The sequence below is a fragment of the Pleuronectes platessa genome, chromosome 11 (assembly GCF_947347685.1).
Source record: "Pleuronectes platessa chromosome 11, fPlePla1.1, whole genome shotgun sequence".
NCBI classification, from domain to species: domain Eukaryota; kingdom Metazoa; phylum Chordata; class Actinopteri; order Pleuronectiformes; family Pleuronectidae; genus Pleuronectes; species Pleuronectes platessa.
This window is the reverse complement of record NC_070636.1, coordinates 12,208,171-12,232,762: the sequence shown is the minus strand read 5'-3', so window position 1 is coordinate 12,232,762 and position 24,592 is coordinate 12,208,171. Positions and strand designations below refer to the sequence as shown.

The window sequence follows — 24,592 nt, the reverse complement described above, 5'->3', positions numbered from 1 at the left end:
AGGCGCTGATGCTCGGTGTCCGTCCGCCGGAGCTCCAGCACCGCGGCCGGTTGGACAGCGACCGCAGCGTCCTCAGCATCACCGCGGCTCTGCCAATCAGCGCGCGGCTCGGGGCAGATTAACCCAAACAGCCCCGGTGCTGATGCTCCGGTGTGTGTGGGTGTGCGTGTGTGTTTGTGTGCGTGCGTGTAGTATCAGCCTCGGAAACAAGCTCGCACCTCTGATCCTCGTGGACCCGGTGTGAGATGGAGGAACTGCTCGGTTCAAAATCAGACAGAGATCCATGATTCAGATTCAGCTTTTACTCAAGGAGCGTCAGGAGGGAGATGGATGCCTCGATTGCAGGAGAAAGCACGGATGCGATATTGATGGATGATTCTCCCACGGATGAGAGGGGGGTCCGGGAGGCTTGTCAAAGGTGGGTTTCATCATTTCATCTGTAGCTTCCAGTGGAACTTGTAATTAAATGGCATTTACACGCAGTGGAGTGGATGTGCTTTTACCCTCCGGTGGCCGTTGTGAGTATTGACACTCAGTCCAGCTGTGCTCCTGCTGTGGACAATGGGATCACGCACATGATATGATTTCTGCTCCCGCAATTGTCCCATTGCACTTTCATCATACACAACGATTGATTCCTGTTTGTGTTGCGCTGCTTGTGAAACCAAAAGATGCTCACGCTGCTGTCAACAAACTTGTCCGAATTAATGTTTGGTTTAAGAGTATATCTATTGCTTTTACTGCTTCTTTAATTTATCATCTCATAAACTGAATTTGATGCTCTTATTTTGGCCTATGAGCGATATGCAGTGAACAATATGCAGCACAAGTGAGAGCAGTGCACTCATCGTCTCTCTTTCTCACACTCACACTAGTGTTGACTCGAGAACTGCGAGGCCTGCTCGGTGTCATCGGCCTCCTGCTTCGGTCACGTCGGCTCTCTGGGTCACTGCTGTCACCCTGTCACCCACTTGATACGGCAGCGCTGCATACAACACAAAAAAATTGAAAAATCAAATGGCCGAGTCGAAAACGAGCGAGGAGCTGGAAACATCCGACGTCGGCTACTCTTAAGATCAGTCTCTCTCAAAGAAGGATCCTGCAGAGCCTTCGTCCTTTGATAGTAACCCCCCTACTGAACCTGAACTGGCCTTTTAAGAAAGTCTGTACCTCCTGCATACAGGCTCAGCTCGAGTCCTGTTTTCTGTGCATGCACGTGTGTGTGTGATTGACAGTTTAAGACATGTTTGAGGTCGTGACACTGACTAGTATCCTGGGAGTTGATGAGAGAGACATGTGCTGTGCAGACGGTGAAAGACAGATTCCTACAGGCAGACAGAGGAGAGAGTAGTGAGAACTGACAGATACTTTGTGATTCTCCTTGCTCGAGTCTATTCCATCTCTAAAGCTGCTCTGAGACTCTATAGTTCAGCTCCAAATACTAACCCTACTAATTAAACTCAGCTTTCAGCATGGTAAAAGTACAGCAAGTACATTTGCTGATTATACTGCGACTTGTAGACTTTTACAAAGCAGAACTTTCAAAGCATGATACTGCTTTATTTAAATTAAATAATAGATGTGAATTCTTTTTTTACGACCACCTATAATCATGGTTGTAGATGAGGTACCTGACAAAAACTGATACAGGAGGATCAAGGATATATTTGATCATATTATTGGATCAAAACTAATATTTGAATAATAAAAGTAATAATTTAATAATTTAATAAGTAAATAATAATAATAAATAATAATAAAATAAGTAATAATAAAACATTTTCTACTTTAGTTGAAAATGTTAATGTTGGAGGTGGTAGGTTTTCAAAATGTCACAGTGCACTGTTAAATTTGACAAATTGAATCTTAAATTGAATCTAGGAATAAATTTGCCTTGAAAATCAGTTTCATATAACCTATTTGTTTAAATTTACGTTTACGTTATATTTAGTTAAATCGTATTTACTTATTTTGTTAAATTGTTGTGATATTAGATCCTTTCAGTTCGACTAAAAAAAGTCAGTCTGACTTAATGGGATAGTTGTGTTTACTCTTAATAATCTAGAAATATTCAGAAACGACTTTGCGCTTTCATCATCAACCAGTATGAATCTGTGATAGACTGGGATTATGCAAAGGTAAGAACAGAGGTCTGGGAGAATTACTCAAATTTATTGGCAGTAACCATTCAGGTTCTTCCACACACATATTCTGGGTATTACTAATAACGCACTTACCTTCACTCATGGTGCCAAAATGCAACAGCAACTGTAACTCCCATAGTTAAAGCTAGGGTTGGTAATCCTGGAAAAGCAAGCAAGAGCAGGCTACAGTTTGAAAATAATGCAACCAGTACATCCCACGCCCTCTCATTGGCCCTCTCGTCAAAGCTATGCCCCCAAAACACATGAGCGTGCACTGACTGACAACTGCTAGGAGCCGACTTTTCTCAAACTAAGACAGTGAGAGCACACTCAGGGTGTATGCAGGCAGGCAGGCCCATTAGTGACAGACAGGTCCGCTAGCCAATCATTCCATTGGACTCGATTAAGTGATTGGTCATGTTATTTTACAGTCAGACGATGCCATCAGGATGGGAAGAGGATTTCAACAAATAAGACACAAATTGCTTCAGAAACAAATGACCACCCCTACCTTAAAAAGAACTGAAATACTATTGGTAAATACCAGTAACATCTGTAATGACTTTGAATGCAACTTAAAATATCTCTATAATAACATTGTCTCAGAGCATGCTCTATCTCAAAAATGCGACAATACCAACATTGGATGGTTGTACTGCAGCTCTCTTTAATACCACAAACACAACACCAGTTCACTCAAATTAACATACAGTAGTTTAATATCTGTTTATTACATGAGTATGCAACAGTCAGCACGGGTATTACTGTTCACCCTAAAGAGCTGTTTCTAATATTCATCCCCACTGATGTTATTGAAGCGCTACACATTGGCTACAGGTGAACTTAAGTTAATGACGCCTGACTCTGCAAAATGAAACCAGAGTAACTTTAGTTGAAGCTCATACTCTCTGCTCTTTAAAACTCTGATCTATGAGCCCGTTCGGACATCAGCGGGTGGAGCAGCTCGGTGACACCTTCTGGGATGTATTTCTGTATTCGCCCTATGAAATATTAATGATTCTGCACACATTGCTCTCCTTGTGTGTGTGTGTGTGTGTGTGTGTGCGCGCGTGTGAGCCCTGTGAGAAACCATCAACGAGGGATAACAGGCTTAAACACTCTGCGGTGAGGAGGCTGCAAGGTTACACAGTATCTTCTGCTGCTGTGTTAACCTGCTTTAAACTCTCACTTTACCATAACATGCAACAGAATATCTGTTCGGATTGTGTTAAAGTCGTCGACAGTGTTGACTTCCAAATCCAATTTTTTTTGTGTGTGTTTACTCTCTCGCTCCAGCTCTGAAATTAAATGACAAACATTTGCTAAGAGCTGCTGAGTACACTGGGAGCTATTTATTATTTAGATCATATTACAGCTTTATTGTGACACAACAGAATACAGAGGTTCAGGTCCTCGCCGAGCTCTGCCATTAATCAGCTGCACATTCCCGCTGCTACTGTACGCCACGAGCCCAACAGGCTACTCATCATCTGCGCCCCTTATTATGGGATTCCAATAAAACCGTGTGAGGTCATTTGGGCTCTGTTGACTTACTGCGTCGCTATGGTGACAGGACAGGAAGTGCGGTTGCATCCAGCCTGCTGTGGAAAAACAAGCATGTGGCAGACTGTGCAGACCTCGCGGCCTCCTTCACTGAGACAACTGGAGCGTTAGCTCAGATTCCTCTGTTTATTTAGTCTAGCTTCGGAACCATGAGACCCTAGGTGTTCTGAAATTCAAATTCTGGAAGTATGTTAAAAAAGCTGTGACTGAGATCAGATTTAACCCTATTAAGTTAAAACCTATTTGAGGTTTCCTTACTTTTAGCTGCTTTTTCTACATTGACAATATTTGGTATAACATGTTCAATATCAGCTTGTTATATGTAAATTGAGGAAAACATTCAAACAGGAAAATATTTATCTTGTAATGCTCCACCATCAAATTAAATTTGTATTTTTCATGATTTGGGGAATTCAGTCTGACGTGCCTAGTATCTCTGTGAATGTAGGGGTCACTTCAATTCCAAATAAAGTTCCGTGGGATTGAACCATAGACTGTATATGAGGAGGACATAATGAATCCTCCTCGAAAGCATCTCCATCACCACCTAGTGGCTGGCTGGTCATAAGCACTGCCTCCTCCATGTTAGAGGATGGGACGTGGGCCAAAACAAAAAAGTCTAAGTACACGAAACCTCAAAGATGGTGTCTGTCATTTTAAGTAGTTGCTCTCACACTTAATTATTTTCAAGTGCTACTTTTTCTGATGTTTGGTTTTGATTCGTTATTTGATGCAGTAAAAACAGGGTGAAATGTCCCACTTGACAGTTGAGACTGACTTACGATTGGTTGATTGCGTCTATCACCAGGACCTCACTCCTGCGGTTCTGTCCCCTGATCACCACAGCACAGACTCCGGCTCAAAAACGTGCAAGATGGCAGCGTTCGTACCCGGAATATTATGGCTTCAGTTCTGGATATTGGGAAGAAGTGGAGACAAGTTGTCCATCTTTATATATACAGTCTATGAGACGTGTGGATGCACAATGTGGACTGACTGACCCACTGGTTTGTTTCACTGGTTCACTTTACAGAGTGTTTATATGAGTGTTTGTGGTAGTATAGCAGAAAATGGTTGGGATAGGGAATATTCTTAAGCTCAAAGTCAGTTGGCTTTAATGTAAATCTTTCTGTCGTTTTGATTTTTCAGTCTGTACCAAACTGACGGACCAGCCAACACCCTGCATTGCCATAAACACATTAATCAAATACAGATTATGTGCGTAATAATTGACATTTCTCTACCAAGCAACATAATCTATTGGATTGATTCAGACTCGCATCATTCCTCACTCCACTGTTCTGTCCGCGGCCATTACCCATGAGTCTTCACTCAGTCTCACGTTATTCCTCCTGGAGAGCCACCTGTCTCTCCTATAATTGGACCTCCTTGTTTCCTGTATCAGAAATCCATTCCTCACCTCATTGGTTCTGCCGGCTGACCCCACTGTTCGCTGTGGAATAGGAGGAGAAGCTGAAGCAGGGATACAGACATGTCGTAGTGGGAGAGATATTGTAAATCCCAATTTTACTTCCTTACACTCATTAATCTCTTCCTCTCCTCTCGTGTCTTCTCCTCAGCGAGATCCCGGTGGTTTCTCTGTGCCCTCCTGACAGCGACTGCTCTGCCGAGGCCCCGCTGACAGTCATCCAGTCTGAGGGGGAGCTGTGCGACAGCTGCAGCAGCCTCGGCAGACCCTCGTCCTCCTGCCAGCTCTATCAAGTATGACTGAACACTGACTGTACTGTGTGCTGTTAGGGATTGATGTATGAGGACCCATTAAAATGAAGTCAGAATGTAAAGTTAGAAATAGCTCCAGGATTTTGGAGGCAGTGTAAAATACAGCCATTGTGTCACTCAACAGACTGACTGGTATTAGAGACTTGCATAAAATAGAGGACCACATGTAATTTATGTGTATTTGTGTATCCCCTGCTCTCTTTTCTACTTGAGGTACCACAGGGTCTTAGAGCCGGCGCCTATGACTCATCACAGCCCCAGAAATGCTCCCACTGCAGCCGCCACGGGCCGTGCCACGACTGTCACTCAAACACAACAGGTCACGGTGGTGACGGAGGTGTGGTGGTGAAAGTGGGACACGGCTGTAGCTCTGCTCATCAGACGTCAGGTCGCGGCGCCGTCAGATGCCACTGGCTGCACGGCTCGAATGAAGGCGGCACGCAGAAGCCAACACAGCGACACGTGGTGACAGTGAGGTGAGTTAGAGGAGATGGACTGACACTAATAATAATAAAATTTATCATTACTCTTATCTTAATAAAGTCTTTAATACTGTATTAACAGGGATGGGGGACTCTTCTGCTTCCTCAGAAAGTAAGTACTGAAAGCAATTTTCACTATGAATCCCAAAGGTATTGATTGGAAGTCACACTTTGTCTGATCATTATAATTAACCTTTGCTCAGAGTCGCTGACAGCCACCACTTCTTCTTCTGTGGTCTTTCTATTTGGCAGTTATTCCCAGGTGATAGTGGACTACCCGTTGGCAGTGCTGGTGGGTTGTGCTGTGCTGCTGCTGGGATGCTCATTGGCCGGACTTTTCATTGGTCCACTGCCCGACTTTTCTGACCCACTGCTGGTGGGTGTCACACAGACTCAGACACAGACACACACACACACACCGCGTCTACCATCTTCCTTCTGTCAAAACTACAAACCAAACCTCCCTCACCACCACAGGCTAAGTGTTAATTACTGTTTCCCTAATGACTCATGATCTCATCCATTTACTTCAGTCTCGTCTCAGGGTCAATGAACAACAGTGAATTAGAATGAACCACACTGTCTGTCATGTTAATTAAAAACATCTTCTCACCTTTGAGATTCATGCTTTCACGATAAACACCGGATAAAATAATTGCTGTAAAAATGTGACCAACAACAATGTCCTATTAATGATTAATCTGATTTACATGATAGAATACAATTTGGGTTATACAAGGATCTTTGTTTTATTCGTGTGGGATAACGTCAAACACTCGTCGAACGTTTTTTTTGATGGGAGTTCAGAAAAGATATCAGGGAGCTTGTGATGCTGATTAAACATTCAGTGAGCTGCTGTAGAGCATTGAAGGGCACCGCATTTATTACGCGCGTGTGTGTGTGTGTGTGTGTGTGTGTTCATAATAATTTTTTCAGGGTTTCGAGCCGCGGGGAACGTATATCGGAGTCCGTCAGTCCACTTTGTCCAAGCTGCAGGAGAACACGGGCCCGGGGAAAACTCTGTCTCCTCTACCTCAGCAGCTCAGTAAAAGGTCAGCAGTGGTGGATTTCAGAGGGAGTGCAGGGTTTCTGCACAGGGGGGAGGGGGGGGGACCACTCACTATATATAAAAATATAGTTTACACATGCATAACCTTTCTCAGAGATAATACCAATAATTTTTACTGATATGATGGAACAAAAACATTCATTCGTTATCTATACTGCTTATTAGGGTCTCTATACAAATATTACAAATCTATTTATTATGCATAAAAGCATTATTAGATAGAATAATTACTTGTTTTTTACCATTTTCACATTTGTAACATTTACATTCATTCATTATTGTTTGCCTTTAATTCCTAACTTTTAACTTTTTCTTTTTAAAGGACCTAGAAAGTAGGTTAATTATTATCATTGTTATTATTATATCAGCAATAACACAAATGATAATATAAAACATGTCTCCGTAGTTTGCCTCAGCTTTCTAGTGACCTTTAGTTCATTGTTTTGGTTGCACAGTCAGCATAGTTAGTAGTTCGGTTCAGAATTCAACCTCAACAGCAACTGTTTCAGAACAGGTTCATATTTGAAAGAGAGACAGTGGTGTGGTAACAACTTGCTCGTGCCCAAATGATTCTGCTCACATTTATTAATTAAAATTTTTTTACAATGAGCTTTATAATTTCTGTGTGATGATGAAGTTGTAAGTGTATGTGTGTTTCACCTGGGCTGTAGTTTTGGGGCCGATGTCGATGGAGACAGCCGCGTTGGACAAGACACCTCAGGACTTCGCTTCAAGAGGATGTTAGCCAGAGACTCGTCCCCGGACTCCTTCCCCTGCGACGCTCCAGGTGGGTCACTCCTGATCAGCTCATAAAACACTGAAACAAGGAGAATACCAAACACCTCAAAATTAACAACCCTGAGCTTAATTAAGCTGGCTCCCTTCAGCACACTCAGCAAAGCAGTAAATATAAAATTATTAAAAACAACGTAAATGTGATGAGTGCCTATTCAGCAGCTGAGCTATTTGCATAATAACTCTGTGAGCTGAGGGCGAAACAATAGAGCTTGTTAGGAGTTAATCAGCACCCCCAGCAGAACAATAAAAACAATACGACATTAAAACAAGAACAACTTACGGTTTGGATGCAAACTTACAAAATGTTGAGATAATAAGAGAATGTGAACTTTTAGTGCGGATTCAAATAGAACAGTTTGCTAAATGTTTTTCCTCAGGCAGCGTATCACAGATTGTCCTCTTCAAGCTCCTCATTGAAATAATGAGCTGCTCGATTAAGACTCTACTTCGGTTTGCCTCATAAAACACACAGAAGCTCCCCGAATTGATTTATAAGCAACTAGCAAGAAAAAAAGCTTTTTATCGAGTCATTTTATAGATATGTAGTAGTTCTATATTTGATTATTTCATTTTTGGATGTCTTCTTTTGTTTGTCCCCCCACGTTGTATATATGCAATACTGGATGTACATGTTTGTAATCCCCAAAAGTGAAGGGCCTAATGCAGTAACATGAAGTATACCCCCAAAAACTTTATTCGTGACAACCGACGATTCTAACCATGATTCACAGCTGCTCATCTTGTAACTGTGTGCTGACTCTGTCCATCTGTCTCCTGCAGGCGAGCGTTTGGCCCAGCTGGTCTTCAGATCAGAAAACTCAGCCAGTCTCTGGAGCCTGAAGGCCATCCACGCCATGTGCGAGATGGAGCAGTCCAGGGTTCGCTCTGATTTACTCAGCCCTTCATCTCACCTTTAGTCTTCTCCCTCCTCATCCCTTTGTCATCACCTCTGTCAAGCTCGACTCTTGTCTTTTCCCTGATTCCACTTCATACTTTCAACACTCTGCAGGAATTAAAAACACTACTCTTTGTACCTTCACTTATATGTCTGGGCATGTGTTCAAAAAATATATTTTCCTTGTCTGATTCAGATTCGCTCCCAGGCTCAGTTCCAGGACCTGTGCCAGCAGCATGTGAGGGTGGAGGCTGAGGGAACATCCAGGAGCGGCTGCTGTCCGAGCTGGTCTCTGGGGAATTACTTGGCTGTCCTCACTAATGCTTCCTGCTGTCTCAGCCTCACCTCACACCAGGTTCTATAACCTTCTTCACATTTGAAAAATTAAACTACTGCTTAAATTATAATCATAAGCGCAAGGTAAATATTACATTGCAGTATTTTTATTGCAATATGAGAGGGATTTCTTGACATTGGAAGCAGTTAATTGACTAAAATAAAATTACTTTTCGTGGTTTTACTTTAAGCACTCCATTGGGTTGGGGGAGAGGTTTGAGTTGTCAATGATTAAATCACTCACTTACGTCAGATTTTGGTATCAGGCCCCAACAGATAATGTTAGACTCTCCACTCATAGTTGTACACTCTATGAATTTAGCAAATATCCAAAGAAAGGACTCAAACCAAGAATGAACTGAACTTATTGGGTGCTGTATATGAAGGTAAAGCCTGGGATGGAATTTCTCTGTGCATCAAGAATACATCAATAAGACAAACTGACTTCTTAATCAAATCGGAGATGGTTACTCTAGTTTATTTTTGATAAATAAACTTGCTGCTGTAAATGAAAAGTTAAAAAATATTGATTAATAATTTCCATCATCGTATAAATTCCTGAAGTGCACTGATGAGGGACAGAACCTCATTTGAATTTCTCCATCTCTCTCTAGGTTTCTGAGTCTCTGAACCTGCTACGGAAGTGTGCTCCGCACTATCACGAAGGACAACTGGTGGACGCCTGCGTCGACCGACCCAAGCACGGCGGCTGCTCCTCCGTCCCGTCTCGCTGCAAACAGTCCCGCATGGTGTTCCAGATCCTGCACTTCCTGGTCGATAAAGACTTCCTCGGCCCGCAGACTGTTGAATACCAAATCCCGACGCTGAAGTACAGCCTTCTGTTCTTACCTGTCAACAAAGGGGAGCACATGATGGAGATATACATGAACAGCCTTGAAGGCAGGGATCTGACCCACAATAACACCGCGATCACCGGCATGGACTTTGGCATCAAGCAGACGCTGTTCAAGCATTACCTTGCCAGAGATTCAGTTTATCCTCTCCTAGCTGTCCTCTGCCTTCTTTTTACTATGGCTCTGTATCTCCACTCGCTCTTCATAGTAGCTTTATCTGTAATATCAATCATAAGCTCCCTCCTAACCTCTTATTTCTTCTACAAAGTAGCATTTCGCCTGACTTTCTTTCCCCTGGTCAACCTCTCTGCAGCTCTTATCCTCTTAGGAAGTTGCTCCAATCAGGTTTTTATCTTTGCAGATTTCTGGCAAATGCAGCTGTCCCAGAACCCCCCTGCCTCCCTGGAGAAGAGGGTGCACAGAGCTTTGCAGGAAGTCGGCTATTTGATTTTAGCATCTGGTTTGACCTCCGCCGCAGCCTTTTTCTCCGGCTATCTCAGCAGCATCACAGCGATCAGATGTTTCGCTGTTTATCTCGGAACTGCCTCTTTCATCAGCTCCCTCCTGGCACTGGTGTGGCTGCCTTGCTCCTTCGTTCTGCGGGAGCGTTACACAAAGGCGTCCTCTGCATCTCTAGCAGTGCAGGGATGGAAACCGTGCTGCGCCAAGAATCCCGGCGGCTTCTGGGAAACGAGCTCACGCAAGAGATGCCTCTTTAATCTTGGCCAGAAGCTGAGGGAATTGAGACGAGGGCTCGCGGACACTTCCAATTTGTTATTTCTGAAGATCTTACCTTGTGGGGTGGTGAAGTTCAGGTACATCTGGGTGTGCTGGTTTGCAGTGCTTGCTGCTGGGGGCACATACATGTCCTGCATTGATCCAGGCATGAAGCTGCCCACCTTAGAAAGCAAGGTCAGCCAGCTTTTCCGCTCCAGTCACCCGTTTGAGAGGTACGACGCAGAGTATCGCCACATGTTCATGTTTCAGAGACAGAAAAATGGAGAAGATAAGCCTGTCACAGTGACGCTTGTTTGGGGGGTCAAACCAACAGATAACGGGGATCACTTTGACCCTAATAGCAATGGCTCTTTGGTACTTGACCCAGACTTTAACATGAGCCGACCAGACGCTCAGATCTGGTTAAGAGACCTGTGTGGAAGGGTCCAGAACCAAAGCTTTTATTCCTCTCCATCAACGGAGGGTACAAATGCAATGACAGAAAATATCTGTCTCGTGGAGCAGCTAATTCGCTGGGTGTCTGTCAGACGGTGCTCAGAGAGTGAAGACGCCCTTCACCTCTGCTGCAAAGACATCCCTTTCCCCTACCCACCCAGCGTTTTTGAGAACTGCCTCAGTATGATGCTGGCAGAGAGGTATGCCGAGGGCCATCTGGCCCACAGCGGAGGCCTGTACTTCCAGCCAGATGGCCGGGTCGCTGCCCTCGTGTTGGCATTCACGACCACATACCTCTACAGCTTCAACTATAGCAGAACCAGTGTTTTCTACCGAGAAATCCTGACATGGTTCAACAGAGAAGTATCAGGAGCACCACAGGGGCTGGAGAACGTCTGGTTCATCAGTCAGCTTTCTCTCTATGATCTACAACAGTCCTTAAGCTCAGAGACTCTGGTAGTCGCTGGCTTCTCTGTAGCTCTCACCTTTGTTTTGCTTTTTCTAACCACCTGGAATATCCCACTGAGCATTTACGGGACTGTAGCTGTAGGAGGCAGTGTGTTCGTAACAGTCGGCCTCCTGGTTCTTCTTGAATGGCAGCTGAGCGGCATCGAGGCTCTGTTTATATCATCGGCAGCAGGACTGTCTGTGGACTTTATAGCCGACTACTGCATATCTTATAGCATGGCTCCTCATTCGGACAAAATTGGGAAAGTGGCGCACTCCACCAAACGAATGGGACGACCTGTAGCAATAGTGTCTGGTACATTTTTCTCCATGGGGATCATCATGTTGCCTGCCACGGCCTTGCTGATCCGAAAACTCGGGATTTTTCTGTTTTTGGTGAAATGTGTAGCTTGTGGATTTGCGACGTTCTTTTTTCAGTCACTGTGCTGCTTTTTCGGACCTAAAACAAACTGTGGGCAGATCTCTCTGCCGTGTTTTTCAGATCAGACTGAGGGGCTATCGTCGGCAACAGAACCTGGTTCCTCCTCTGCAGCAAACGGAGCCTTTGGCAGATCTAGAGTGAGGAGGAGTTATGATAAAGAAGCAGGTGGCTATCTCTACCCCAACCAGCAGCGTCAGCACAGACAGAATCAGACCGGAGGAAGAGGGGGAAGTGGTCCGGAGCAATACGAGCTGCAGCCGCTGGCTTATCGGCTCAGCGACAGCTTTGAGAACAGCACCTGCACCAGTAAACTGTCCAACCGGCCCTCAGTGCTCTCTGATGAGATTGAGTATTGTGACAGAGATGTAAGAAATAGCATGGAAGGGGAGAGTGACCAGACGAGCAGCCATCAACCACCTCCGGCCTTCCAGACTTCATCACCTTACAAAGAAAACACCCTGCGGCCTGGAGGGCTGCCACAAGAGGACCTTGCTAAAGAAAAGGTGCTGTGTGAGACATGCAGAGGTCAGACTGGTGGGGTAACACACTGGGGCAATACATCCTTCTCCTCATCTTCGAGCATACAGGAGACTATAATCAGCCACACACTGGAGACCACTGACCAGCCATCTTTCTGCAAAGATGACCAAACCTCAGAGGAGTGTCTCCACTACCCCTCCCGCAAAAAGCACCTCTCCTCTCAGTCCCAGAGCTACTGTGAGGGTCTGGAGGATTCCTGTGAAACGTGCCTCAGTGACATCGAGCCCGGGCCTTCAAACATGCAGCAACACGAGGGAGACGCTCAGTTACAACCAGGGTACCTGAACGGAAAGAGAGATACGCTACGTCTCTCACTGAAGGAAACTGCTTACGAAACGGGTAAAAAGGGCCGAAGCAGTCAGAGTGAAGACGTGGTTATTTTACCCAACAGTAAGTCAGACTTACCAGATGTGTGGATAAAGAGAGGTGGAAAACGGGAGGATACATGTTGAGCAAAGTTGGAGGCGTCTTTACGAACGCTGAGCAATGAATGCTCTGACTTTATAGCAGAAGGAACAGATGAGCATATAGAAGTTAAAAAAGAAACATACACTGTTACTTTTGTATAACAGTCAAAGGAAATACAAGCCAACTGCAAATGTAGCATGTGAAAGATTTTTGCATCTAATGTTGCATCAGATTTAGCTACTAATGAGGTCAGAGCATGAGTGTTCCTTCTGTTAAATGGTCAAATCAAAGCATGGCTTGCTCAACTTGGCACTTTCAGAAAGACAAAAGGTATTTTCTGCCACATATTCTCACTAATGTCTCTACAGTAGCCACAGTGTGCTGTCAACATGAGCACTGCACCTGCTGCTTCAGAATTGACTTAGTGCCTGGACCTTTTTAACATCTGCGCCTGCACAGACTGGGTTATCGACAAATAACAGTGTCCTGTGTGTGCAGCTGCTGGCCTTTCTCCATGGTGGAACTGACCTAAATAAGCCATACATTCATGGACTTAACAATAAAAGATACAAGTTCAGTAGAGAAAACAAGGTGCATTACTGTATGTGAGTCTGTGGGGGAAGAATCAAGCATTATCAAATGTAGAGTGGCAAACAACAGTCGGTTGATTTTGCACTTTGTGACAATAATGTACCGAAGATACTTTGTTACCATGAAGCAGGAACATGTCATTTGTGGGTTCATGGCTTGAATTGCATTAAATGTTTGACTGTCAAGTCAAGTCTTTTTGTTTATATGTCTGTGCCAAACATTGTTATGTTTACTTCATGTACGGATTCTTAAGAGGCATTCTTTAGAGGGATCTACGTCAGCACCCCCCAGCTGAGATGTCACATTACACAAGTCTCAATACCATTTCAATAAGGGTATTTATAACCTGAGCAGCATGTGCCAAATGTCTATCAACAGGTTGTTTTATAAGCTAAAACAAATGTCTGTGAATTGTGCAAAAGATTTCCTTTTAAAATAATAAGATGTGTCTAAGATAGTAAATATGATGTTGAGTGTAAAAGTGGTGTTGGAGGTGCAGTGTTGTTCCTGGAGCTTCGAAAAGGAAAGATATATATGAAATGTGCCTGTGAGCAGGTTATTTTCAAGCTTTCTCGCTGTAAGATGTGTTTTCTTTTAGAATGATGTGACAATTCTTTAACAAGCTCAGCAGAATAATCTGCATTTTAGATAAATGAAGAAAAAGGAAAAAGATGCCACAAATGTTTTTCACAAAGCTGGAATAAAATGAATCATTTATTTTCCTGCAGACTGGCTTTTTAATTTGTTTCAACATTTGCTTTGGATACCAGTTAGATTACAGGCCTATAAGGTTCAAATTAAAACTATATGCTTAAAACTGTAAATTGAGAGAGAATAAAACTGCTTTTTCTTTTTGTCTTTAAGTCTAAAATAGCCAAAGAAGAAAACATGTTTCTACAGGTTTAATTGTAGAGGAAGCAGCATACGAAAAACAAAATTCCCTAAAAAGTACTGAAATTATCAAAAGAAAAAAACAGAAACATATATCAAAGAAAAAAACTTCTTAGCGGTCCATTGTGTAGGATAAAGAGCGACCTATGAACAGAAATGGAATTTAATATTTAAAATTAGGATTTTTACAAGTGTGCAAAAACCTAAAATTAGGAATTGTTGCGTTACCTTAAGGCCACCGTAGTTTGCACATATGGATGATAAAACGAGTGGTAGTGCGCTCATCGCAAAAAACAACTATACCACTAGAGGCCACTAAATCCCACACACTGAACCTTCCGAGGATTGAAACCTAAAAGCGACAGTCATAAACAGATTTCATCAGGTCGATTCTTCAACCCAGTCTTCTTTGGCCCAGTCGGGTGAGCGTGTGGAATATTCAAAGTCAGGTCCTTTGTAGCGTAATGCATGTAGATACATGATGAGCTCCTTCTCTGTGGGATCTGGTCGTACGAGCTTACATTCACTACACAGACTATCTCTGGTCACGGCAGGAGTTTTCTGGGAACTGTCTGTTTCCTCTGTCAGATTTCCATTTGATTGGATCTGAGATTCTTGGAGGGAGGAGTTGTTGGTGTTTGAGTCTGTGTAGCCCTGTTTCACTTCCTCCACAGTCGCACTGCTGGAGGTACAACCTGTCGGCATCTGTGTCTGAGGAGCGTCTTTGCTCAGGTCAGGTTCACATGTAACATCCGGCTTCTCACATGTCTTGCTTTTTTCTGCCTGTTGCAAGATCGCAATGCCGTCATCCTGCATATCCAAAAGGTGTAAACTCTCCTGAGATCGATGCTCCTCTACCAGAGCGCGCAGCAGCTCCTCGTTGCTCTTCCCGACCAGTCCGCCCTTGCCCCTGTTAGGACCCCACGCTGAGGATCCATAGATGGGGTCGTTGGAGATGGGGAAGCCCAGGTACTGGAGGTGGACCCTGATCTGGTGTGTGCGGCCGGTAAGGGGTAAACAGCGGACAACGCTAGTTTTTCCATTAAAGCTCAGCCTCTGGAAGACAGTCCGGCACTCCTTCCCCTTGGGGTCAACCCGACAGATGCCGATTTTGAAGGAAACGATCAGAATGGGTTCCTCGCAGGTCACTTCACCCTCTGGAAACTCCCCGTCCACTCGGCACACGTACTCCTTTTCAAGCTAGGAAAGAGACTAGATGTGAGGACCTTCTGAAAACTCACAGCTGTATTTGTTTATGTGGGTAACTGAAAACTTGCCTAATCACCTGAAAGTCCAAACCTTCTTAAAACGTACCTGTCTGTCTCTCACCAACTGGTCCAGCTTCTTGGACGCCTCCAAAGTTCTGGCAAACAGCAGAACTCCAGAGGTGAGTCTGTCCAGTCTGTGGACAGTGTGGAGCTCGGAAAAGCCCTGTTCTTTCCCCAGGATGAAAATCACAGTGTTGTGGCGAAAACGACCGCAGGGGTGGACTGGGATGGAGGCTGGCTTGTCCACCACGAGCACTTCCCCGTCGTCAACCAGAACCTCCAGGGGCCTGCCCACCACAGGAGGCTCGTGGCGGTGAACAGTGTTTCTCAGGTGGTCGTTATTCTGTGGATAGTACGGAATAGATATGAAACCTTCGGAGACTGGAAGCAGATGGATATTTCACTCAGCACATTTAACTTTTGAGTTTTGTTTGATAGCATATTTAATGAGAAGCTTAGTCTTTAAACCTCTGAGTCACTCGCGTGTGTTGAAATGTGTAAGAAATATTCTTTCAATATCATAATGCTGCATTTCATAATGGTTAAGAAATCTAGAGATGTTTACGTAGTAAGATGTAATAGTAGTTTTGTGTTCTGTCGTTGTGTAGCAGTGTATTGTATTGTTGTGTTTATCAGTGTTGAATCGTTGTATAGTATTGTTGTGTAGTGCTGACACTGACCCTGAGCACCACGGACAGGTCCTCCACCGGTGTCTCGTTGAGCCGGATGCGACCCTCCTTAGCGGCCCTCTGGTAGAACTCCAGGGGCTCGGCTCTGAACTCGGTCTCGAACACCTCCAGCAGACTCTTCCCGATCCAGCGACCCTTACAGTAGGTTTTAAAGTCGAAGAAATACGGGCGGACTTTGCGGAGACCCCCCTCGAAGTAGTAGGAGGTCTCGGAGTAGTGCTCCTGGCTGAAGCTGACCCCAGGGTTCCGTTTCTGCGGAGGAGGGATGTATCTCTCGCCCGGACGGAGCTTCTTCCCCCCGGCTCCTCTGCGCCTCTTCCCTCGGCCGCTCGCCTCGGGTTCTCGCGGCTCGTCGCTCTTACGTTTGCCGGTTCCTGCTGCCTCGTTAGCGGCGACTCCCTGTTCGGACATCGGGCTGTTGACCTCCTCCTCCGGTGCAGCAGCCTCCTGCTCCATGTTCGAGCTGCTCTGTTGACACCGCGGAGAAGGAAACAGACGATTCCAAGTTATGTTAACGTGATGGGATAAAACTGAGTGCTTTAATGTGTGAAGTTCCCGTTTATTAACCGAGAGCAGAGACAATGAACTAAATTCCCTCAAAACTCTCCCTACAACACTCACGTGCATCACTCTCTGGCTTAGAGGTCCTGTCAGAAGGAGACGCGCGCTGATGACGTGAAAATGTAGTCCAATCAGACGAGGTGTAGTCCAGTCGTGTTTCTTCTTCTTTTCCTATGATTCCAATCACTTTCTTATCGAAGCGTTAGCGACACCAACTATCCACAATATGAACTTAATTAATACATTTGCACCAATGTACAAAATAATTGTTAAAAAGATAAAAACATTAAGAATAAAAATGTATCCGGTCGACGACAGCAGCAGGACTGTATACAAATAACAGTTACTGCAGTAATACACCAGCTAACTAAAAGCTGTTTTGACCTTTTGTTCGTGAATACATGTGGTGATTGTAGAAGTCTATATACATAGAATAAAATAAAATCAGAATTTCCCATGGGATTAATAGAGTATCCATCTATCTATCTCTCTATCCATCTAAAACATACAAAGCAAATAAACAAATATATCAATGTCAGTGTTTAGTCAACTTTCGTGTTCTTTTGTGTCTTTAATAAATAATTTGCTGAAAGTATATCCCTAGAGGTTTTGATCGCAGAGGAGCTGTGGCTCAGGAGGCAGCGAGGGCTGTCGACTAACTATCAAGGTCGAAGTTCAGTAGTTTGATCCCCCGCCCCTCCAATCGGCACTCTGAAGTTAACTTAGGCAAGATGCTGACCCCAAATTGACCCTGAGAGCTGTGCCGACAGTTTGATGGTGTGACGCTACATGGAGAAGCTAAGACTGGGATACATCCATCTCCAACTTTCTTAAATTATTAAATTCTTCTCTGAATACCAATGAAAAACTGAATGTTTGTGTATAATATTGCATTGGTGCACTGAAGTAATACAAAAAATGCATCAGATGTTTACTTCTTCTGAGAGCAAAAAAATTTCTAAAGATTATTAATACCTTTACTGTAACTTATCTTCTCATGAACCGTTTCAGTTTCTCTCTCTCATACACAAACACACAAAATTATTTTCACAAAAGATTGACAATCAATACTTTCACCATTTAGCAGGTTTTATTAATAAATCTGATAAGCGTACACATAATTACAATGTTTGTCTAGTTTAAGTGAAGTGCCTCAGTTGATCAATATTTGGCACAACGCCCCCTCAGTTCTACAGTAATAATGTTAAACCGGATATTCATATAGTATATGAATAGTTCTTATCACAAAATATATATTACTTTGTTAATTTGCTTTGAAATCTCTAGGCTTGTATTTAGGTTTATCTTTATGAGTTACTGCAAAGCAAATGAGAATACACAAATTATCAACTCATAGGAACACAGACTGTAGCTCTTTATGCTGTACTTGCAATTCTGAACTTTATTGTCTTAACCATGAATATTAATGACTCATTTAAACCTTTTTTGTCATCCACGATACTCTAACCAGTCTCTAGCCGACTCCATGCATTCTGGTGGAAAGGTCATTAGTCCAGCGGTGGTCGCTCGCTCTTTATCTCTCCTGGAAGACGACCTCGTCAGGCGAACAGAGGGATGTACTCCTTCTTCGTTGCTAGGTGACAACGCAGTGGGGCAGATGGCCGTTAATTCTGGAGCTCGCTGAAACCTGGAGGAGTGCTACAGGGCCCCGGAGACGCAGCATCAACGCCATCTCCTGCAGGGGCAACCACACTGCAGTCAGAGCTCACCTCTGGGGAGAGAAGGAAGGATTGCATGGATGCCATCAAGAACAAGTTACTGGAAGTAGGTGGATGCGGGTCTTGACTGAATAATAAATTAAGGGGTTAGAGAGATATCTAATGTCCCAAAATATATGCGGGTTTTTGTAAATAAATCAATCTAAATCACAAATTTTGCTTCAAATCATAGGTATGGGGTGTTTTGGTGCATACCTGGGCCATTGATACCTCTTGTCGGTCAGGGGGACGTAAACCACTCCCATCAAAGCTTTCTTGAGGAAGGTCCCGTCACTCTGTCGATCATACTGCTCTAACACCTGACTTCCACCATCGGGACCCACTGGGAGAACCAGCCGCCCACCTGGCTTCAGCTGCTCCAGGAGCTTTCACAAAAAAACAGGGATTCAACATGAGCAGGAGACACAGTTCAAAAGCCATTTTTCAAGTCACGGCAGAGACATCTCAGAAAATGACTTTAACATTCACTTCACTACAGAAAGGGGCTTTTTGTGTGGGTGCATAATTAGTCTTATTCGCTTCTATTGTTTCTACCCTGTTTTCTCAAGCGTAAAAACCATATGTGTGCTTACAGCTTTAGGAACAGTAGGTGCGGCTGCACCAACGTGAATCGCATCATACGGCGCTCCGTCTGGGAATCCCTGCCTTCCATCCCCCTCTGGGGACAGATGTCAGAGTGAGGTTTAGTAGCTGAGCAGTTTGAGGATTTCAAGCTGGTCGGCCTTGACACTGCCTGACTCACCGATAAGTCTGATGCGTCCAGAGGAGAGCAATTCTGGCTCGTCAGCCTGCACGTTTTTTATCGACATTTGAATCAGTTCATCTATGTGCTCGATACCAACCACTCTTCCACTGGGTCCTATCTACACACATAGAAACAATTTGAAAAATGAAGTAGTTGCACTCAGTCATATATTTTGTGTCAACTCATGTGATGGCAAATCGATTAAATAATACACTGAATTTAACAAACATGTCACGTTTCGGTAGCACTCACCATTCTTGCAAAGCAGGCAGTGAGGTATCCACTTCCTGATCCCACATCCAGAGCTGACGCCCCTTCTGTTAGTTTGTCACTTAACAGCTCTAAAGCGTGAGCGTGCTGTCAAACCAGGACCAATGGGAAATATTCAATTATTCATGTCTGGGTTTAAGGGAATTATTTTGTCATCTTAATTTTCTTCTGAGACTGTTTGACTCACCATGTGTGGTGCACTGATAGTCGCTCTGTAACCTGTGATAATAAAAAACACCATAACACAGTCACATCTGTGCTCATTACTTTACAGCACAATGCAGCAACTCATACAGTCCAGCAGGAGTGTTTCTGTGTTTACAGAGTGATTTGAATTGTTACCTATGGACTGAGGGGAGTCTGCATAAGGATAGTCCCGAGAGTAGAGTCCTCTGTCTGTGGCCAGCATGGCATCAAACACTCTGTCGCTGCGGATCACACCGTGATCTACAGGAGAGAAGAAGAGGAAACGACACTGAACATAAACAAATTTAAAAAAAGACACATCTCTGCACTTTTAAGATGAAAAAAAATGTACAATAATTTGAATCAGACGTGTGAAATCCAAGCTGACGTCCTGAGTCCTTTACCCCTGAGCCTGCTGATGAGCTCTGGATGCGTCTTGCCGCTGGACATCCACGCCATGGTCCGGGACAGCAGCAGCCCCATAGGGAAAGCCACGACTGCCAGGCGCAGGGCCAGTCGCATCTCCTACCCTGGGTCTACCTGCAGCGATATGATGGTCAGATTTTTTCGTTTGTGCAGGACATGACATTTAATAATCTGACTATTTCCTCCATGTGATGATGCCAGAGACAGATCTGATCGTTTGTAACAGGGTTGTTGCTCGTTTACCAGCAGGCTGAAGCAGAATTATTGAAATGGTTCAGGTAGCCAACTTTTAAAAACAAGTTCTAAACCAATTCAAATCTCTGAACGGCTACAGATGCACACATCGCTTCTTAAAACACTCGTGAACAATGTAATTCTGCAGAGGTCAGGGAGCGTGTTTACCTTCGCCACCGCTTCTTCCTTCCCGCTGACACTTCCTGGTCCCATCCTCAGCAACCGACCAATAAAATGCTAACGTTTTCGTAGTAATGCGTTCTGAGCCAATCATATCGCAATGCTTGTTGACAGACGGATGTAATGTTCAATCACGTGCATCCTAAATACGGAACTGGGCTGTCGCTCCGTGAAGCTTGTGTATGATGGACTCAGTTAGCTAGCGAGGCTAAATCTTCGACTCCATACATCAGTGGATTTAACAGTTTATCCCTCGATTGTTTTACTCAGGTGAGATGGGGAGAAAATGAAAGGTGGAGATGAGAAGATGTGTTTTTAATTAACTGCAGTGAGCGATCGTGAATAACATGTGAAATGCATAAACCATTGTACAAAGCAGACTGGACACCAGTTAGCTACAGTCTGTTGATGTAGCCTGAATTAAGCTCAGGTCCTGGTTTCTCTTGTTGTTGTGAAATATGCATAGTTTCCATTCCCGTCTTTTTTATCAAAACATTTGGAGATCGTGGCTGTTTTTAATGCTACTGGGAGGCTGCAGATGGAAACATGCTAACGCTAAGCTGATGTTGACATCTGTGTTTCCCAGAATGAGCGACGTCTTCGAAAGTCAGGAGGTCCGGTCCAGCGGGGAGCTGTGGACCGAGATCTGCTCCACTCTGCTGGGGCAGCAGCCGGAGGCCGCTCCGGAGGACGAGAGGAACAACAACATCGAGTTCAATGACTCCTTCCAGCCAGCTGCAACAGTCCCAGGGCAGGGCAATGGTCACATAAACGGGACAGGCATCAGCTCCTCCGGTGCCATATGGGAACCCATGGAGGATTCTGAGATCTACATAGCTAGTTTAGGTAATGTCCTGCTTCCCCCTGTATCTTTGAATGGCTTTATTACATCCATCCACCCGATCAGGGCATCCCTCATACATCCTTCATCATTCAAGATGGGAGATGATTCTTCAATAGCAGCAGATCTGCACCAATACACCACGTTTTCTCCCTTATTTTACATGAGCAGTTTTTATGCCCTCATAAGAGGTTATTCTCAGTTTACCCACATGCAGTTCCAATTGTTAATGTTATATATTGACGTATTTAAACTCAGCACAAATAGTAGTCAAACAAAACAACAATTGTAGTTTTTTTAAATGAAATTCAACTTCAATTCTCACCGTATTAAATATACAACTAAACATATATATTATATATATGTGCTAAATAACATCTTGCAACTTAACTTAATCTTTTTTTATTTTAACACTAACGATTGTTGACCTTACATCTGTTGTAATTCATATATCACATTGTAATTGCAACCTCCCATATCACTGTATTAGAGGCCGAATAGTAGAAAATGTTGAAAGCAACATTTTATATTGTGGCATGTGTTATTAATATCTGTGCCTTTTGATGGATTTGTGTTGAACTGCTTTGCACCTTGTTGTGCTTGCACTCTGAATGTTGGAAATGAGTTATTGCTCATTCAACGATGTGAAGAAAGAAAGAAGTGTAATTTTATTGTCAAATATTAAAAAGTTTTGCCGTGTCCACATTTTGCTGCAGAGAATCGTCTGAAGAAGTTAAAGGGCCAATCCAGTGACGTGACCTCCAGGGACATGTTGCGCTCGTTGTCTCAGGCTAAGAAAGAATGTTGGGATAGATTCCTGCACGACGCCCAGACATCAGAGCTTTTTCAAGGTGGTGACTTGGATCAGAAGTAAGACATTGACTTTATGAGTATTTTGCTATGTGACTTTCTACTGCTCTATTAAATCCAATAAACTGCATGATAAATACTGTAATGCAGCTGCTCACTGGTCTAGATGACATAAGTAGTTCATATTTTTTTTGTTGAAAGGATAATAAAGTCCTTCCAGGCAGTAGAGAGGTTTAGATAGACCTCCAGTCTTCTTAACACCCTTGACTTTTTGTGCACCTCCCTTCTCCAGTGCCCTTGAACACTTTAAGAGGTGGTTGGTCCCTGAGAAAGTGGCCATCAGCGCAGAGGAGCTGGAATATCTTCTTAGACCATCCCATAATAACGAGCCAGCCGGACCAAACCCAACTCAAAACGCAGAGGAGACAGAGGAGGAGACACACAACTCTGAGGAAGATGACGCTCATAGTCCAGAGAAATGAGTGCTTTCCAAACAGAAGAACTAATCTGGATTGTATAAAGCAAGGATGAGCCTGTGTTATGTCATATTGCTGTTTTTGGCCCAGGCTTTTATTTGTGGCCAAAGAGGTAATTACAGACATTTATCATCCTCTGTATCCCCAGCAACTGTATTATACAGTCATGTCCTTTCTTTTCTTTTCTATTCATCCCTTCGACTTGTAATCAAGCAGCACATTTAACATCTCGTCTGTGTAATGACTCTACTACTTTACTTCTCACAGGAATAGCTCGCTACCTGAAACAGACATGCAAACATTTCAGTATCATGTTGTAAATAAGACTCGTGTGACAGAAGCAGTGCATTATCTTCCAGCGACAATATTTTCTGTGTCTAAACTGTGACAGCTAAAGTAGGAATACTCTTGTGATATGATCCTGAATCTATTGTAACATATCGTGTAACATTTTTGCCATTGATTTTACATAATGACGTTTTACCCATGCCTCAATAAAAACAAGTACAACTGATTAGTTTGTCTGTTTGATTGTTGTGAGCATGAACAAGGGCACTGTTATATTTACCCCAATGGCTCAAGTACAGCTGAAATGCAAAAAAACTAGAATATTCTTAGACACAGAATTTTGTGTGTGCATGTGTGTACTTATCTATTCTAGTGAGGCCCAAATTGAGATTGAGACTACGTGGATAAGGACATGTTGGCCATGTATGAACAGTTGGATAGATAATGAGACTGAGGTGGTTCAGAGTCAGAATCAGAAATACCTTATTGAGGTGGCAGCAAAGAACCCTATTTTATTCACCTACAGTGTTGTAGATAACTATCCCACAAATTGGTCAGAAAATAATGTAAATACCCTCCAAAAAAGAATAACCCATTAAATGTAATACTTCATGTAATACACTCTTTCAAAGGCTGAAAATATTGACAATAAAATGAGAAGGATGTGCTAGTTGGGAAGTGAATTTCCAATTCCCTCATTGAAATGTCATTGATTTGCTGTTTTTAGTGATACTGATTTAAAAAGAGGATGGCCAAAATATTAGTACCCTGCCTCCTGCTTATTGTCAGCTGGGATTGGCTCCAGCTCCCCCGACAACCCTCAAAGGATAATTGGTACGGATAATGAATGCAGGACACCCCTCTGTATGATGTGATACAGTTCAATACAATCACAAACTAAAACATTGAATTGACATCTCATTCTAACAGTTTTAACAAGAAAAGGCAACATTTATTGCACAGTTGTTGTATTGGGCTCCAATAGTTGTAACTGAATGTAACTCATGAATTGGCGTGTATAATTGGAGTGTTTGAATTGAATGTAATAATGAAATCAATTTGGTGCAGCCAAATCATCTCAGTTCAGGCTTATATGAATCACAGCAGCCACGGCTTCATTGTGTTCATCAATTTTAATTGCGGTCCTTGACATGAAGACCTCTGGAGACCTTCTGATTAACGTCCTGTCGATCTATCGGTACAAGGACTTTTAGCGTGAAATCAAATTAGTGCAGCGAAACGGAAAGTGTTCGTCATTTTCCCTTCTAGTGGACAACACATTCTACCAGACTCTATACAGAGGGCCGTTTTTCTATATATTCTGTCTTGATTACAGTTACTATTTCTGCCAGAGTAGTAATTGATTTGCCATCTCTCTCTCTCACACACAGAGCCCTGCCTTGTGATAATAGATTGGACTGGGATCACAGATAATAGTGTGAGACCCTGAATGACAGGAAATTAAAATTTGATTGGCACTGATTCTCGTTTAACATTTAATCCCCA

The 24,592-nt window shown here is 43.5% G+C and overlaps 4 protein-coding genes across 5 annotated transcripts; 2 read left to right on the top strand and 2 right to left on the bottom strand.

Moving 5' to 3' along the window:
• The first annotated feature begins 326 nt into the window (after nt 1-326).
• Nucleotides 327-14,175, top strand: disp2 (dispatched homolog 2 (Drosophila)). The gene is made up of 10 exons (XM_053435414.1): nt 327-418; nt 5,288-5,429; nt 5,661-5,923; nt 6,012-6,041; nt 6,182-6,305; nt 6,866-6,981; nt 7,670-7,785; nt 8,577-8,674; nt 8,888-9,046; nt 9,642-14,175. Exons 1-10 carry the CDS (start codon nt 327-329, stop codon nt 12,933-12,935), a joined length of 4,434 nt encoding a protein of 1,477 aa, XP_053291389.1. The 3' UTR covers nt 12,936-14,175.
• An 8-nt stretch (nt 14,176-14,183) lies between these two features.
• Nucleotides 14,184-16,979, bottom strand: rpusd2 (RNA pseudouridine synthase domain containing 2). The gene is made up of 3 exons (XM_053435415.1): nt 16,322-16,979; nt 15,688-15,984; nt 14,184-15,573 (listed from the first exon to the last, which is right to left on the bottom strand). The coding sequence occupies exons 1-3, from the start codon at nt 16,955-16,957 to the stop codon at nt 14,755-14,757; spliced, it is 1,752 nt and encodes a 583-aa protein (XP_053291390.1). The 5' UTR covers nt 16,958-16,979; the 3' UTR covers nt 14,184-14,754.
• A 980-nt stretch (nt 16,980-17,959) lies between these two features.
• Nucleotides 17,960-20,797, bottom strand: pcmtl (l-isoaspartyl protein carboxyl methyltransferase, like). Of its 2 annotated transcripts, none has more exons than XM_053434978.1 (9): nt 20,660-20,797; nt 20,236-20,371; nt 19,988-20,092; nt 19,833-19,864; nt 19,628-19,732; nt 19,373-19,493; nt 19,203-19,288; nt 18,826-18,995; nt 17,960-18,623 (listed from the first exon to the last, which is right to left on the bottom strand). In XM_053434978.1, the coding sequence occupies exons 2-9, from the start codon at nt 20,351-20,353 to the stop codon at nt 18,611-18,613; spliced, it is 750 nt and encodes a 249-aa protein (XP_053290953.1). In that variant the 5' UTR covers nt 20,354-20,371; nt 20,660-20,797; the 3' UTR covers nt 17,960-18,610. The 2 variants fall into 2 exon arrangements, with proteins under 2 accessions (XP_053290953.1, XP_053290954.1); XM_053434979.1 differs by having other exon boundaries at nt 17,960-18,587.
• Nucleotides 20,798-20,802: 5 nt separating this feature from the next.
• On the top strand, nt 20,803-23,312 carry ccdc32 (coiled-coil domain containing 32). Its single transcript, XM_053434980.1, has 4 exons — nt 20,803-20,941; nt 21,258-21,517; nt 22,229-22,382; nt 22,615-23,312. Exons 2-4 carry the CDS (start codon nt 21,259-21,261, stop codon nt 22,802-22,804), a joined length of 603 nt encoding a protein of 200 aa, XP_053290955.1. The 5' UTR covers nt 20,803-20,941; nt 21,258; the 3' UTR covers nt 22,805-23,312.
• The last annotated feature ends 1,280 nt before the right edge of the window (nt 23,313-24,592 follow it).

Bases quoted from the DNA above. Each gene is read 5' to 3' on its own strand.
- pcmtl (XM_053434978.1), bottom strand. From the start codon at position 20,353: ATGCGACTGGCCCTGCGCCTGGCAGTCGTGGCTTTCCCTATGGGGCTG. The intron at 20,093-20,235 runs GTAAAGGACTCA...TCTCTCCTGTAG, and splicing joins GCTCATCAGCAGGCTCAGGG to ATCACGGTGTGATCCGCAGC. The intron at 19,289-19,372 runs GTGAGTCAGGCA...ATCTGTCCCCAG, and splicing joins TGGACGCATCAGACTTATCG to AGGGGGATGGAAGGCAGGGA.
- rpusd2 (XM_053435415.1), bottom strand. From the start codon at position 16,957: ATGCACGTGAGTGTTGTAGGGAGAGTTTTGAGGGAATTTAGTTCATTG. The intron at 15,985-16,321 runs GTCAGTGTCAGC...TACTATCCACAG, and splicing joins ACCTGTCCGTGGTGCTCAGG to AATAACGACCACCTGAGAAA. The intron at 15,574-15,687 runs GTACGTTTTAAG...TCTCTTTCCTAG, and splicing joins AGTTGGTGAGAGACAGACAG to CTTGAAAAGGAGTACGTGTG.
- disp2 (XM_053435414.1), top strand. From the start codon at position 327: ATGGATGCCTCGATTGCAGGAGAAAGCACGGATGCGATATTGATGGAT. The intron at 6,306-6,865 runs GTGGGTGTCACA...TAATTTTTTCAG, and splicing joins ACTTTTCTGACCCACTGCTG to GGTTTCGAGCCGCGGGGAAC. The intron at 9,047-9,641 runs GTTCTATAACCT...ATCTCTCTCTAG, and splicing joins TCAGCCTCACCTCACACCAG to GTTTCTGAGTCTCTGAACCT.
- ccdc32 (XM_053434980.1), top strand. From the start codon at position 21,259: ATGAGCGACGTCTTCGAAAGTCAGGAGGTCCGGTCCAGCGGGGAGCTG. The intron at 21,518-22,228 runs GTAATGTCCTGC...ATTTTGCTGCAG, and splicing joins GATCTACATAGCTAGTTTAG to AGAATCGTCTGAAGAAGTTA. The intron at 22,383-22,614 runs GTAAGACATTGA...TCCCTTCTCCAG, and splicing joins GGTGGTGACTTGGATCAGAA to TGCCCTTGAACACTTTAAGA.